We start from the raw sequence: 14,246 nt of genomic DNA on the forward strand, positions 1-14,246 counted from the left end.
AACTAAGATAATTAACATGTTTTCTCATTATGTTGATAACAAACTCTAATTTCTGAGTGCAAGGGCGTCGCTTTTTACTCTAAGATGTATTTGCTGTTGCAGACTACGTGCATGGAATCAATTTGGAAGATGGACGGTCGTCATTAAGATCAATAAAATATTGGAGCTTCTTCACACAGACTGTATTTTCTTGCAGATTAAATCAGTTTCACCTGTGAACACACCTGTGATACCAGTCAAAGACTGGAGATGTGAGGTGTCTGTCGGGCCCTGTTCTGCTGGTTCTGACCCACTAGAGGCAGATTACGAGTCAATGAGGCCGTTTATGAGGTCAAACAGCAGCTAAAGGTGGACGTGGTCCTGACCTGGTTGTTGTCATCTGTCCCCGACACACACACACACACACACACACACACACACACACACACACACACACACACACACACACACACACACACACACACACACTAAAATGATCAGAGTCCTCTGCAGTAATAGCTCAGTACAGCACTCAGATCAGATCTACATCAGATGTGTTGGTGGTGCAGAGAGAGAAGAGGAAGCAGCTCCTGGAGCAGAGGAGGAGGCAGCAGCTGTGATGAAGGAGTGAAAGACTGAACAGAAAGAGAGCAGAGAGTCTGAATAAAGAGAAGATCTGGGTCAGAGGCGGATAAAGAAGAAGGGGGGAGGAGAGAAGGCAGAGTGGAGCGAGGGCTGATGGAGTTTGCATTCCAGAAGTTTCATTCTGAAGTGAATTGAAGCAGAGTGAAGGGAGCAGTGACTCAGCTCCTCCCGTCCACGTGACACAGTGCCCTTGAGCAAGACGCTGAACCCCAGGTTGCCTCCTGACGGTCAGGCGACTGCGTCACATGTTAGCTCGCAGCCAACGATGTGTTCCCGTCTCTGAGTGTGGATGGATGGACGTTGATCCTGTCTGACTGGGAGAGATCCTCAACCAGCTCTGCAGTTTCTGCTGAACACCTGAGACGACCTTTGACCTCCACTCAGAGGGACGTGACGATGGAGGAGACACGAGGTGGTTTTCCACTTTCTTTATCTGATGCTGTGTTACATGGACCTTAATATCCTCATGTGACCCAGCAGACGCCTCAGATACAGACGTGACGCTGGAGTTACCTGACATGTGTTGAGTGGTGGTGGAGGGATGTTTCATCCCATGTGTGACATTAAGAGTGATTCGCTTTTTATATTGTGTTATATAAGTAAGTTAAGGTGCATTAATGACGCAACTAGTGTGATCAAAAATATTGATAACCTGCAGCCTCGGGATTAACAGCAGCTTCACTCCAGGCTCGACCTTCTTCAACACCTTCTCTGATGAATATCCTGCAAATGATTTCTTAGGATCTGAAGAGAAAACCTGAACCAACGAGGCAAAAGTAACGATATCCTCATCTGGACTGAACAATCTCTGTGACCATCATTCCAATGTGACACACGGTTCTGATGTCATGAAAACAAGTCTGAATTACTGGAACAAAGAAATTATTTTACTGTGACTACAAGGAAAAAACTAGAGAGCAACAAGTGGATGAATAGTTAGCAGATAGTTCCTGTTCTTTAAAAGCATTTAGCTGAAATGAATCACTTCTCTTTGAAGCAGAATATTATCATATTATTGGCTCTTAATTTTCATTACAATTAAAATAAATGATTAACTGTTAATGATAAAGTTATTTAATAATGTGTGTGTGTTTAACCTTCAGGCTAATGAGCCCAGCAGAGAGTTAATTAGCTGTTTGTACACCAAACGTCCCTGATGGGGATCATTAAAATCTACCATTGTTATTATTTTCTAACTGGGTCACATTCACAGCCTCCCTGCTGCTGTCGTGTCCGCGCTTCTCCTCATTATCTCTCCTGTCACCTCCGCTCATGACATTTTAAATCCTTTGAATATGGACGACCTGTTTCCAACATCCTCCCCACACGGACGCAACAGCTTCAGTTTGTTATTTAATATTTATGTGACGCCTGCTCTCATTTGATCCTCGCTGATATTTTCTGTCCTTCTGTTTTGTTTTGTTTTTTTAATCTGATTTATGGAAAAAAAAATTAGCATCAGCGCAGAAATCATCAACACGCAGGAAACACGACGCAGCGTAACGCCGTCCTGCCAGCACACGTTTGACTTTCTAAAGGGTAACGAGACATATTTATGGTCCGAGCTGACACCGAGATAACTGTCTGTCTATTGTTACTGTGACACCTGCTGTGTGACAAAACCCCCAGGACAACACACACACACACACACACACACACACACACACACACACAGATGAGTCACCACCTGTTGCTTCTGTATTCTTAGACACAAACAGACAGAAGAAGAATGGATGGAGAGAGTGAAACATGGAGCGAGAGAGTGAGACAGACAGGTGGATGGAGGTGTGGGTTCATCCGTCAGCTGAGGCTCTGGGGGGTTTGGTGCTGGATCCATTAGGTTCTGTATGTTGGGGGGACGGAGGCCTTCACGGGTCGGACTTGTTCCGGCACGTCCCACAGACGCTGGGTCGGATGGCGATCTGGTCGTCACGTTCGGTGATCGAGACGTAGCTGCGTCCACATGTCAGGACAAGTTTCCCAGGATGAACAGTGTCGTTCACAGCAGCTGTCGGCGGTTTGAACGTCGTAGCTGATCAGTTTATGAAGCTTTTAATATCCAGATTTTGTTGCAGCACTGAGGATCTCCAGCAGAGCAGCGTGCTTACAGAGTGTTAGTGTGTTCTCGAATCCTGACTAATGTTTTAGTTTAATTACAGTCACATGAAAAAGAAAGAAAATACACAGAAAGAGGAACAGACACAATAACAACAGAGACAGATTAACAGCTACATGTAACAGATAAAATATCATCAAGAATATCAAATAATCTGATTCCATCTCTTGTTTTAGTTTTGATTTTTCTGATTTTTCTGATGCTTATCCAAGTTTAGGATTCTCTACCTCAGTGTGTTCCCCAAGTTAAGACAAAGGTTGTAGAACGCGAGAACATTAATTGAAAAGTCTCTAATCCTGTCCGTCTCGTTCTCCCCCGCAGCTGATTGGCTCGATCATCGGTCGCCAGGGCACCAAGATTAACGAGATCCGGCAGGTATCAGGGGCTCAGATCAAGATCGGCAGTCAGATCGACAGCACCAGTGACCGTCACGTCACCATCACGGGCACGCCGATAGCCATCAACCTGGCCCAGTACCTAATCACTTCATGGTAAGCATCACTGCAGGGAAGTATCTACAGAACACATGATGTCAGCGTGATTTAGCTCGATCAGTCAGGAGACGGTCCGATACACGACGACGCACTGAAGTTTGGAGCTTCCACTTCACCAACTTGAATCACTTTTCCAGGAAGGGAAATTTCACTCTTTTTCTTCTGTGGAAGTTATTTTCTTTGAGAATCTGTTGAGATAAGAGATGAAACAAAGCTCAGTCAAGCTCTCTTCCTGAAATCATTACGTTCAACCATTTCATGTTCTGGATAACTGAGAGAACTGGATCGACTCAAAGCTTCTGTGTTACTTGACTTTAAAGAGCGTCACAGTTATTTTCAATCAGTGGTTTGATAACTGTTGTTCTTAAAATAACTTTCTTCATCCCCTTTGTGTTGAGATATGAGTTGCACCTGAGACCAGACGCTTTAAGCTCAGACGCACAAAGACAGAAATATGCAGACGCATCCGTGTCGTAAGCCGAGTGTTTGCTCACGTTTCTGTTTTATAAATCTCAAACATGGCTGAACTGGATGCACGTGCACGAACCTCATTTCCACCCAGACGTGAGCGCTTAGTCATCGTTTTATAAATCAATACGCTGCCGGCTCCTCCAGGCTTCAGACCTGAGTCCAGGAAAATACTGCAGAGAAACAGCACGTTCACAACCGTCTCATCAGCATCAGAGTGTCTGTTGTTAACTGCAGCCGTGACACGGGGATGTGAAAGCGTTCGGCAGCGGTGTGAAATGTTAAATTAAAGATATGGTGTTATTATTTGTGAAGTACATGAAAGTCACACATATGAAAAGTACTTTAGGGAAACGTCTTTAAACTCTAAAGTAAAAGTAAAAGTAAACCCCATGAACACACGAGTGAAAGTCCTGCATTCAAAATGTTACTGAAATCAAAGTATATAATCAGGAACATTTACAAAAAGTATTCAAAGTAAAAGTTGTTATTTATGATCTCACCAGATGTTGGTGATGTTACATCTGTTTCATATCGGACATTAATCCTTTAAATCGTTCATTTGTAAAGGAGCCAGTAATTAAACCGTCTGATTATTGTGATGAAGGTAAATATACAATAGTTTGTTCTTAGTGACACAGAAAAATCCAACAACGTCTCAAAAATATAAAAGTGTGTTTGAGCTGTGAGCTTCCGGCAGGATCTCAGCGTCTCGCAGCAGAACGTCGTTAAATACATTTAAATGACTGTTAAACTAAGAGAACCAGGTTTTTATTGTTTTGTGGGTTAAGTGGACGACTTCACAGCACAAGTGCGGCTTCATATAGCACATCAGCAGGACGTCTCTCATGAGATTCACTACATGATAAAAAAGAAAATGAAGCTCATGTAACACAGAGAACGAGTCGCTCAGACGTTTAATCAGAATCTGGAGACGCAGCAGAGCGACTGCAGGCGGAGCCGCCGCCATGAATATGTAAATTCATGATTGGACGCTGGATGAAATTGATATTTCACTCACCGCGCTTCCTGCCAGTGACAGCAGGGAGGTTGGACAAATCACACACACACACACACACACAGAGAAGGGTCAGCCTCATCCAGTCTGAAATGTCAGGTCAGGGAAGGTGAGAGACCGACGCTGGAGGATCCACGACGGATCTTTTCCATTACATTTCTTCAGCAGCGCTGTCTTTGCTCTTTTGTTTACATTGTGCACAAAGATCCATGTGCACGTGCCAGTTTCAGTTCCATTAAATCTAAGGTTGAAAGTGCAGCAACACTCTTGGTAGCGTTAGCATGAAGCACAGCAACAGCCTCTTTTGGTGGCTATTGTTACCATTAGCTCACACATCTGGAGTAACTGTCGGGCTGGGCAGCCTTTTCAGACGTGACAGCTGTTTTACTTGTGTTACGTCACATTATAACATTATTGTGGCATTTCTGTATTTAACAGTTTTTTGTTTGTGTTTTAATTTATGTATTAATGGTTCATAACACTCAGTTCATGTGTTTCAGACGAGTGGCTCTGTAGAGAGGAGGAGGGATTTATTTTCGATAGGACACCTTTAAAATGTAGCTTGTTTTTGCTGGTTTCTACATTCTTATCAAATCCAGCTTTGGTGGCTACAGTGACGCACGGAGAAGTAAGAACAAGTCCGACCTCCGAGGTCAGTGGAATGTGCTATTAATTTTAAGAAGCAAGGAAATGACAAACAAAGTTATCGTTACCATAAAATCATAAACCACAGTGAGACGTTAAATTCAGCACTCGAAGGCTCGATGACGTCAACAGCAAATTTTCCCCACAGTGGCATTTATTATCTAATGTTTTGTCTGGTAGAAGAACAGTTTGGCAAAATCCAGCTTTCAGCCTGTCGTTAACATCATGGGTTTCCAAAACAAAGTGAAATTACCAAAACTGCGCCGACACACCGGAGAGCACGAGGCTGGAGACGTGAGTCCAGCGTGAGACAGATTTCTGGTTCTCGGGGTAAAAACATAACAAAGCAGCTGAAGTCGTCTGTGTTCGCTAACGAGGAGGCATCGTGAGCCCCGGAGCTTCTCTGTAGGTTAATCTGACTCACAATAGTTGTTCACTTTTAATTCACAGTTACTTTCTTCAGTGCGATAACTCAACGTCTCCCTCCCTCTCCGTCACGCTGAACTCAGAACAGTGCGTCTGCTCTGTGTGGTTTAGTCAGAGACAAACGAAGGATGAGCGCTCTGATCTGAACGTGACTCCCTTTTATCTGCTGTTGATTATTCATGCCTGGGAGCGCGCTCCCTCTGGACCTTCATGTGCTATCAGGGAAGCTGTCAGACACAAACAGTCGCACCACAGTGTGCAGAGGAAGGAGCAGCAGCCTGAGTGGATACGATGAGTGTTTCAGTTTGAGTCATCATGTGTTTGAGGTTCAGTCCAGAGATTCATGACGCAATGAAACCTTTTCAGAACTTTGCAGGGGAGAGTCGCAGCAGTGTGAACCGACCCGTCTCGGCTCGACTCAGCCGGCTGATGGTGATTTCTGTCGCTCAGCTTATCAAGTCGCCGCTGGTTTTAGAACATAATGCATGAAATCAGTGTGATCGGCACCGACTTCTTTCTTTCTCACCAGCTTTTGTTTAAAGGTTCAAAGATTCAAAAACTTTACTGTCCATTAACGCAGGAAAACATGAAAATGTGTCTGTCGCTGTTGGATGGCTCATAAAATACATACGGTACAAACAAGGAGATCAAATGGTCATTTATACTACTATCATCAGGAGATAAGAAAGCTTCAACAAAGACAATAAAGAAATATAGATATAAGATATTATAATATTATATATGTATATATATATATATATATATATATATATATATATATATATATATATATACATATTATTTTTCACCATATCATCACGAGCAGATGAAACTGAAGAAAATAACGATCGCTGCGCAAATTCATACGTTCACCGGATACAAATTATATCCCGCTATGAAAAAACCTGAAAAGCCGGCGATGGTTTTCAGGATGTTGCAGAGCGACACATCGATCGTCTCGTCGTGAGACTTTGATCCAAACAGGGTTTCAGATGAGATTCGTTATTAAGTTTGATCTGAACAAACCTGAAGAATAAAATGAGACTGTATGTTTTCTGGTTCAAGAGCAAATAATCACATGTATGAAATCAGTAACAGTACATTCTGCTGACATGGTTCACTTTCATCTCTGTTAGCAGGAGGATCCTACAGCTTCAGTTTAACTTTGTGGACGAGATGTTGGTTTATTGTGTAGCTTGAGTTACAGCCTCACCGTTCTGATGTCGGCCTGCTGCTCCTCTTGAACTTCACTCTTCTAACAGAAAGTCACACTAAATCTTTAAAAAGCCCCGATTCCCCCTGAGGGTGAGACATGAGCTTCATCTGACTATCTTACCTGGATGAAGGAAATGGCACACAGATCACATCTGGGGTTGATCTGGCTCACATTCAATCAAATCACAGCCAGGTGTAAATAACATCTGTACAGCCCAGCTAAAAATAAAACACTCCCAACGAGCTGAAAGGTCACCTCAGCACACTCGCTGTCTGAGACGAGCAGCTGAAACACTAAAGACGACTTCTTCCTCTGCAAAGAAAAACATGTTCACATGTGGAGACCAATCAGAATCAAGAATGATTATTAATACGAGGTGTCGTCCTGACGACAGGCTGCACCTCGATAACAGGAGTATATGAATGTTTAGCTGCAGCGCCGTGACACTGAACACATGAAGAAAAGATCTTCTTAATAAAACGTAGCTGCTACAGAAGATTTAACGGAAGTGTTTTAGAGAGCTCAAGTTTAACTTTGCTTCAAGCTCAGTTTGTCACCGATTCAATGGTCTCTCGAAAAATGTCAGATTATAAATGATCTACAACTGTCTGGCCAGTCACATTTACAACATTATAATTTTAAGTGAGATAAAAACAAAACTGTTTTGTTTGCAGTCAGCAGCTTCAGTGAGCGTTTGGTAGCTGTAGAAGTTGAACGCTAACAACAATTTTGTTTTTAAAAATCAGCCCAGACTCCAGAATAAAATGATGTACGCTTTCTATGTGTCATAGCAACATTACTGACCGGCCCGCACTCTGATCCAGGAGGTGGGCGTTAGACAACAAGAGCAGCAGAAGAAGAAGACGACACAATGAAACAAGACGCAGAAGAAGACAGTGTGACGTTTAGTGTGTTCATGTGGTGTCAGAATAATTGGAAAAACCATTTCTGACACCAACTGATACCAAAGTGTCACAAACTGAAATATAAGGAAAAGAAAAGTAAAGTTTCTCCTCATCTTTGGACAGTTATTCTGGCAACTGGGTTAAAATTATGATGTTGGTAAATGTTTCGTCCAGAAGAGTCATTTTGTGTAGATTCAAGCATCCATGACACACAGAATACGTAATAGCACAGACGCTAACCCGGAGCTCTCTGAAACGCTGCCTGGTTTCTGTCGTAGGCTACAGAATGTTTTTTCTGCTTCTTCTCCCTGTTTTTGAACCAGCATCATCTCTGACAACGCCTCCATCCTAATATATCTATGATGGTTTTGTTCCCTCCTCCCTGAAGCCCCCTCCCAAGCCATCACCCCAACTTATACAGCACACCCCCCATCCGTACAGCGAACTCCCCTACAATAATCTGTTGCAACCTCCAGCAAAACACACCTGTCTTATGATTTGAGTTTTGTCAAATTTTCCTTTCTTTCATTTTTATTCTCCAAAAAAAATCCTGTTTGTTTTTCTTTAGGTTTGATTTTCTTTTTGGTTTTTACTCTTGATTTTTTTAACATGTCTTTTATTTAACCCTCTAACCCTTCTCCATCCAAAACTCCCTGTCCCCTGCCCCTCTCCTACCCTCCCTCCACCCTCCGTCCCTTCCCTCCACCTCCTCTTCCTCCCTCCCTCCCTCCCTGTCCCCATCCCTTCCCCTCCTCCAGTTTAGAGACCGCCAAATCCACCGCCCAGTCCTCCTCCATGCCGTCTCCCGTTGACCTGACCATGAGCTTCACCCAGCCCGCCCCCCCTGTCTCCGCCTCGTCCTCCTCCTCCTCCCCCCTGGCAGCGATGGGTGCTGCACTGCCCCACGCTCCCATCCTGGGCGCTCCCTACGCCCTCCCCCTCTCCAGCCTCCTGGGGATGAAATCCATCCCTTACCTGGCACTCTCCACCCCTCAAACCTCAGCAGCAGCGGCGGCAGCGGCTGCTATCGGGGCTCCCATGTTACCGGGTTCGATGCAGACGGCGACGGCGGGCGTTCCCGTTCAGGCTCACGCGGCGGCGGCTCTGGCGTCCTACACGGCCAAGATCTCCTCCTCAGCCAATGGGATGAAGAAGCCGGAGAGACAGAAGTTTGCGCCGTACTAATGAAGGAATGAAAGGATGAGTTTGCATCACTGAGTTAGCTTCCGGGAACCAGGCGGGTTGTTAGATGGAGGGCAGTTTTTATTTTCCTTCTTTTACCGTCTCTTATTGCTCCTTTTCTCTGTTCTCACTTCTTCTTCCTCCCCTCCATCGTTTCTTTTCTTATTGATAACTCAAAAATATCAAAGTGGGATCATTGGCACGTGTTTGATTTCAGCTGAGACGACATGAAAGACATGAACGGCAAAAAATAAGGTTTTTCACACAGAGTCGTGTCATCGACGTAAACAAGAGAGAACTGAGCCTTGATGACTGCAGCTGCAGCTCTTCGTCTCACTGTGGCTTCTTCTGTTTGTACTGCTAACGAAGGAATGATAATAATAAGCACTAATGACGCTCCCTTAACTTGGGGACACATTTCCTTCTACTTCTTCACAATCAAAGCCTTTGACTCTGATGTAGCAGAAATGAGAGTGCTGTCAACAGTCAAATAAGGCTGATATGTGAAAACAGAAACAGGAACACAGGAGTGAAGCTAATCTCTACAGCAAACCGATTCAGTTAGACCTTTAAAATCTGAGCTTTCTCTCTGGTGCATCCACATGATCTATCCGTGGTCGCCCCCTACTGTGGAAACACGTCATCGCGGCTCGGCACAGTGCAGCTAAACAGGACTGACCTGGAGTCTTTGGAAAAACCTGAAGAAAGAGCAACTAAAGAGCCGAAAGTAACGCCGGTTATTAAATTACTTCTTGTGCAAACTCACACTAACGGACATAAGATAACTCAGAACCTGCTGCCAAACTGTTAACTGATGATAGACTGCAGTGGCTCATGGGTAATCAGAGATGCAGTGACGGGAGGTCGTCAGATTTCATGCTGATCTCTGTCTGAGCTCCACGCAGGGAAAATAAATGAAAGAAGAGATAGAAGATAAAGACATAAAGCTCTCCATCGTCACCTTTCACTTCCTCTAACAGGATGCAAGCATCATGTTTGTGTCAGCTTTCTCAAAAGAGTTTTTATTAAATCCTCAAAGCCCGGCGAGCGAGGCGAGGACCGAAAAACACCAAAAATATCCAGCTCAGTGTCGGCGTGTCTGATCACTCACGATACTGACAGTTTATTCAGACCAGACGCGAGGCGAATTATTCGTGCATGTAGAGTATTAGTGTCGCTGATGTCCGGACACTCCGAACCAGAAATGGAGTGGAAGGTTACAGTCATGGTCGTTTGCGGATATCCAGAGCTGTTCGATTAAACATCTGCTTGTAGCGAGACAGGACTAAAAGGAGCTGGCGTGGAGGAAAGTGTGGGAGAAAGTCAGACTGCCTGGTAAGTCATGGAAATATGTCTCAGCACAGCAAAGCCCTGATCACGGAAATGTAATGTTGTTATTTCAACGTCTTCTGATCCATTTATTGCTTCAGATCACAGAGAAATCTCTTTGTTTTGGGTTCATACTGATGCGGTCAGACAGATTTCTTCAGTCTACTTGCTGGTCACAGTTAATATATATATATATTTTTATTTTAACACACCTATTAAGAAACTTCCACTCAGTAGAGACAGATGGTCGGCCTCAGGTAGAGCTGGAAGCTGCCGTCATCCAGACGCAGAAATCCAGTGATGCGAATGATAATTAAGAATCCTGCAGTCAAATTCACGTCTGACACGAGGCGAATATTCTCCTCACGTTTGGTCTGAACACATTGTTGTTATCAGGCAGCATGTGAGATATTTTTTTGACTTTTCATTTCTCAGTGGTGATTAAAAATGTGCAAAAGTAGACAATCTTGTACAGCCGCTTCCTCCAGACGATGGATAACTATCAACTATCTGCTGCGTCTAATTCACTGGTTTTATAAACCACTCAGGGTCGCTAACTCCTCTCCACTTCCCCTCCGGTCTTTAACACGGTCATCCCTCAGAAAGGTCAGCCAGCTAATTCGTCTGATTATTTTGGGGAAAACTAATTCTTCACGTCTCACAGCCTTTAAATATGTTCTTATCTTTGATTACACACAGCAGCTGAACCTGCTGAGGTCTTTTAATTAAGAAGATAATATATGTAACAGAATATATTACATTTCATATCTCACATTACACCAAACTCTGGTCTAATGTTTCCTGTAGTACATGTAAATAAATATCATACATGTATTTTAGTTTAACCATCAGTCTTTGAGTTTAAAGGTGATTCAGCCTCTTGTATAAAGGCTCAATTTTAACTGTTTTGTGTCTGATGAATAGAGACAGATGTGAAACTGAGGAGGACGTTCACATCTAACGAGGTGAATTAGGAGTTTATTTGATTATAACGGAGTTGATGATGACTGCATGTCTGGTGGATTTACTGAGCGTTTCGTCACCTGTTTCTGGTGAAACAGGAAGGATCTTGTGCGGTTGGTCCTCTCCACAGCGCTGTCAGAGGCAGAAGCAGTAATCAGTGGGCGGACTTTGCTGCAGCCTGTTTTGCAGCACTCTCAAAAAAAAACATTCCCATCAGTCGCTTAGAAACAAAATCAGGGTCCACGTTGAAAAATACCCTTTAAATATACCATAAACCACAGACACGTTCAGAAACACGGAGTTAGCAGAATGTGAACTGTGGCAGCAGGTCTGAGCGTTTCAGCCGTTTCCAATCATCCCACTTTACGTCTTTCACTCAAAGTCTTTGAGTTTCTTTCAGCCTGTTTTCCGGAGCTCTGCCCTCGTCGAGTGACCGCGTGGAGGTTCAGTGTTTGTAGCTTCTGTACGAAGATGTTAAAGGTTATTTGGGCCACACAGCCTGTAAAAGCCATAGAGACTATTCAGCTTTCCCTCCTCGTCTGTCCCCTGCTCCTTATTCTATTGTATACTCTCATATTTATTGACTAATATGAAATATTCCCTCAGAGAGTTTATATCACTGGTCACTAACACTGAGCTGAACGACTCGGCTTTTGTATACAATGATGTCTACTTGTATATGACGACTTCCTTTCTGCTTCCTGTCTGTTTGACTCTTTAGTTTTAGGTTGTTTTTTCTTTGTTGTTGTTGTATAGAGTTTTCTTTTTAAAAAAAAAAAAAAACATACAACAGATTTGAAAATGTCTTCTTGTGTTAACAGTCTGCACTTCTCATTTGAAATGTGTTGTTTAAATTATTTTTTAACTTATTCAGAGGAGTATTACATTTTACAGGTTTAGACAAACAGAATTTTCTTTTTTTTCCCAACATGGCTGCAGGTAAATACTGTAAAACTGTGTTTGAGATTGTTTTGGGTTTTTTTTTTAGTTGTGTGAACAAAATTAACTCTTTTTTGTTTGTTTTTAGGGGGAAATACTGATCACTGTACCATTAATGCTAATAACCAGATGTTTTGTTAGATAGACGAGTAGTGTTTTCACTTGTGAGCTCAAACTGGACATTTCATCGCACACACACTTTCTAACCTGGGACGCGTGTTTGTTAAGAATCTACTGCTTCACGACCTCAAGCGTCCACAGAACCAGAACCAAGTAGAACTGCCACTTCCTGTACGAGCTGGTTTTACAGAATAAAACCATGGATGTTCATATTTCCTTCGATTTAAAGGTGCAGCACCACCACACTGTGCTGTTCTGCAGCTCACAGAAACAATCAGACATGCTTTTATTTTCTCTTCATACGTTGTTTTGGTGAACGGACATGTCGGCATCTTAGTTAAATATTCTTTAGCACATATTGATCGACCCTGTCAGCTCAGAGCAGATACTGCAGGGACACACTGTGATTAGAACATGGTAAGTAGATAGTAATGACCAAAAAACTTATTAATTACTTTCAGATCCCCCCAAATTACCAGAATAATTACCTCAATTAATTAAATATTTCAACATATTGCATGAAATTAATCTTTGTTTTCTAATAAGCAGTTAATAAATATCTGCTCAACTCCTGCATTTGTTGAAGTCCTGTGGTCCCAAAATATAAAACTTTTTCTGACGCTTCAAAATCAAAAGCTTGATTTCAGGGACGTTTTCCTACAAAATATTGTTGTGGGAGTGTTTCAGATATTGTAATTGTGGTGTGATATTGTAGCCAGACTCTTTTATGTAAACTCACTGATAGAGTTTAGGATAATAACACATTTACGTAATGTATGTTAGGCAGCAGATCACAATGAACAATTTATGTTTTCTTCCATTATTTTAAATTAGAGGTTTAGGAAATGTGTCCCAAAAGTTGGACTGATCTGCTGAAATTATACAGAAATTAGTGAAAATATAGATAATAACAAAAATGTACCTTAATTTACTGACCTGCAGAAGGTGGACGGAGTTTTATATAAATACTGGGGAGGTCATTTTAATAAATCTAAAGGTAATAATTGTGGTAATTTGGGGGAGATTTTCAAAGTAAAGCGTCACCAAAACAAGCTCAGCACGCTTGAAATCACATTTTCCTTCAGATTCAAACGGAGAATCCATCCGTCTCTCAACATGTGACGGATGGAATCGACATCGTTCATCATCAGGCATCTTTCAGTCTTCTGACGACACGTTCATGAAAGTTATTTATGTGACGATGTCATTAAATCAGTCAAATCAAGTCATGTCACGTGGAATCATATATACTGTAAGGTAAGAGTGCTGTTGGATCTCACTGTTATTAGACTTTAGTGTACCGACACTTTTAAACTGTGGATTTTGATCCCGGCTGTGTTCAGGTGACTGATGGTGGTTCTACTTGTTGTCGTTCTGTGGCGGAGTCCCTCCTCTGTGTCTGTGTGTGAGAGTAGAAACCAACGTTTATTTTATTGTTCTTTTATTTTTATCTCTTTTTTTTTTCATCCAAACTTGATGCTCAGCTCGGTTTACCGTCCCTGCCGGAGTGTCAGAGACTAATGCTGCATGTTTGCTTGGCCTCACTAACACACACACACACACACACACACACACACACAGACATGTAAATACACACAAAGATGATCCTGACGATTCGACACTCACGTACAGATACAGCTACCTGACGGGGACACACAGGCCTCGTCGTTGCACTGACTCCCTCTCCACTGACGGTGTGAACTCAAAGCAATACTAAACAGAGCCGGATGAGTAGCTTCACGTTGGCAGGCAAATATACGTGTGTGTGCTTTTCAACTGTAACAAATACATTCATATTTAA

At 42.7% G+C, this 14,246-nt stretch overlaps 1 protein-coding gene across 4 annotated transcripts in view; it reads left to right on the top strand.

The window, feature by feature from the left end:
• pcbp4 (poly(rC) binding protein 4) overlaps positions 1–13,999 on the top strand; it is a 116,043-nt gene extending 102,044 nt beyond the window's left edge. For 3 of the 4 annotated variants that reach the window (XM_037102373.1, XM_037102372.1, XM_037102371.1), the window contains 2 exons: positions 3,062–3,231; positions 8,671–13,999. In XM_037102373.1, coding sequence (XP_036958268.1) covers positions 3,062–3,231; positions 8,671–9,097 — 597 coding nt within the window. In that variant the 3' untranslated portion in view covers positions 9,098–13,999. Of the gene's footprint in view, positions 1–3,061; positions 3,232–8,300; positions 8,556–8,670 lie in introns of those variants that run through there. The other variant, XM_037102374.1, reaches the window with a different exon arrangement.
• Positions 14,000–14,246: the final 247 nt, after the last annotated feature.

Source organism: Acanthopagrus latus, chromosome 6 (genome assembly GCF_904848185.1).
Source record: "Acanthopagrus latus isolate v.2019 chromosome 6, fAcaLat1.1, whole genome shotgun sequence".
Classification (NCBI taxonomy): Eukaryota; Metazoa; Chordata; class Actinopteri; order Spariformes; family Sparidae; genus Acanthopagrus; species Acanthopagrus latus.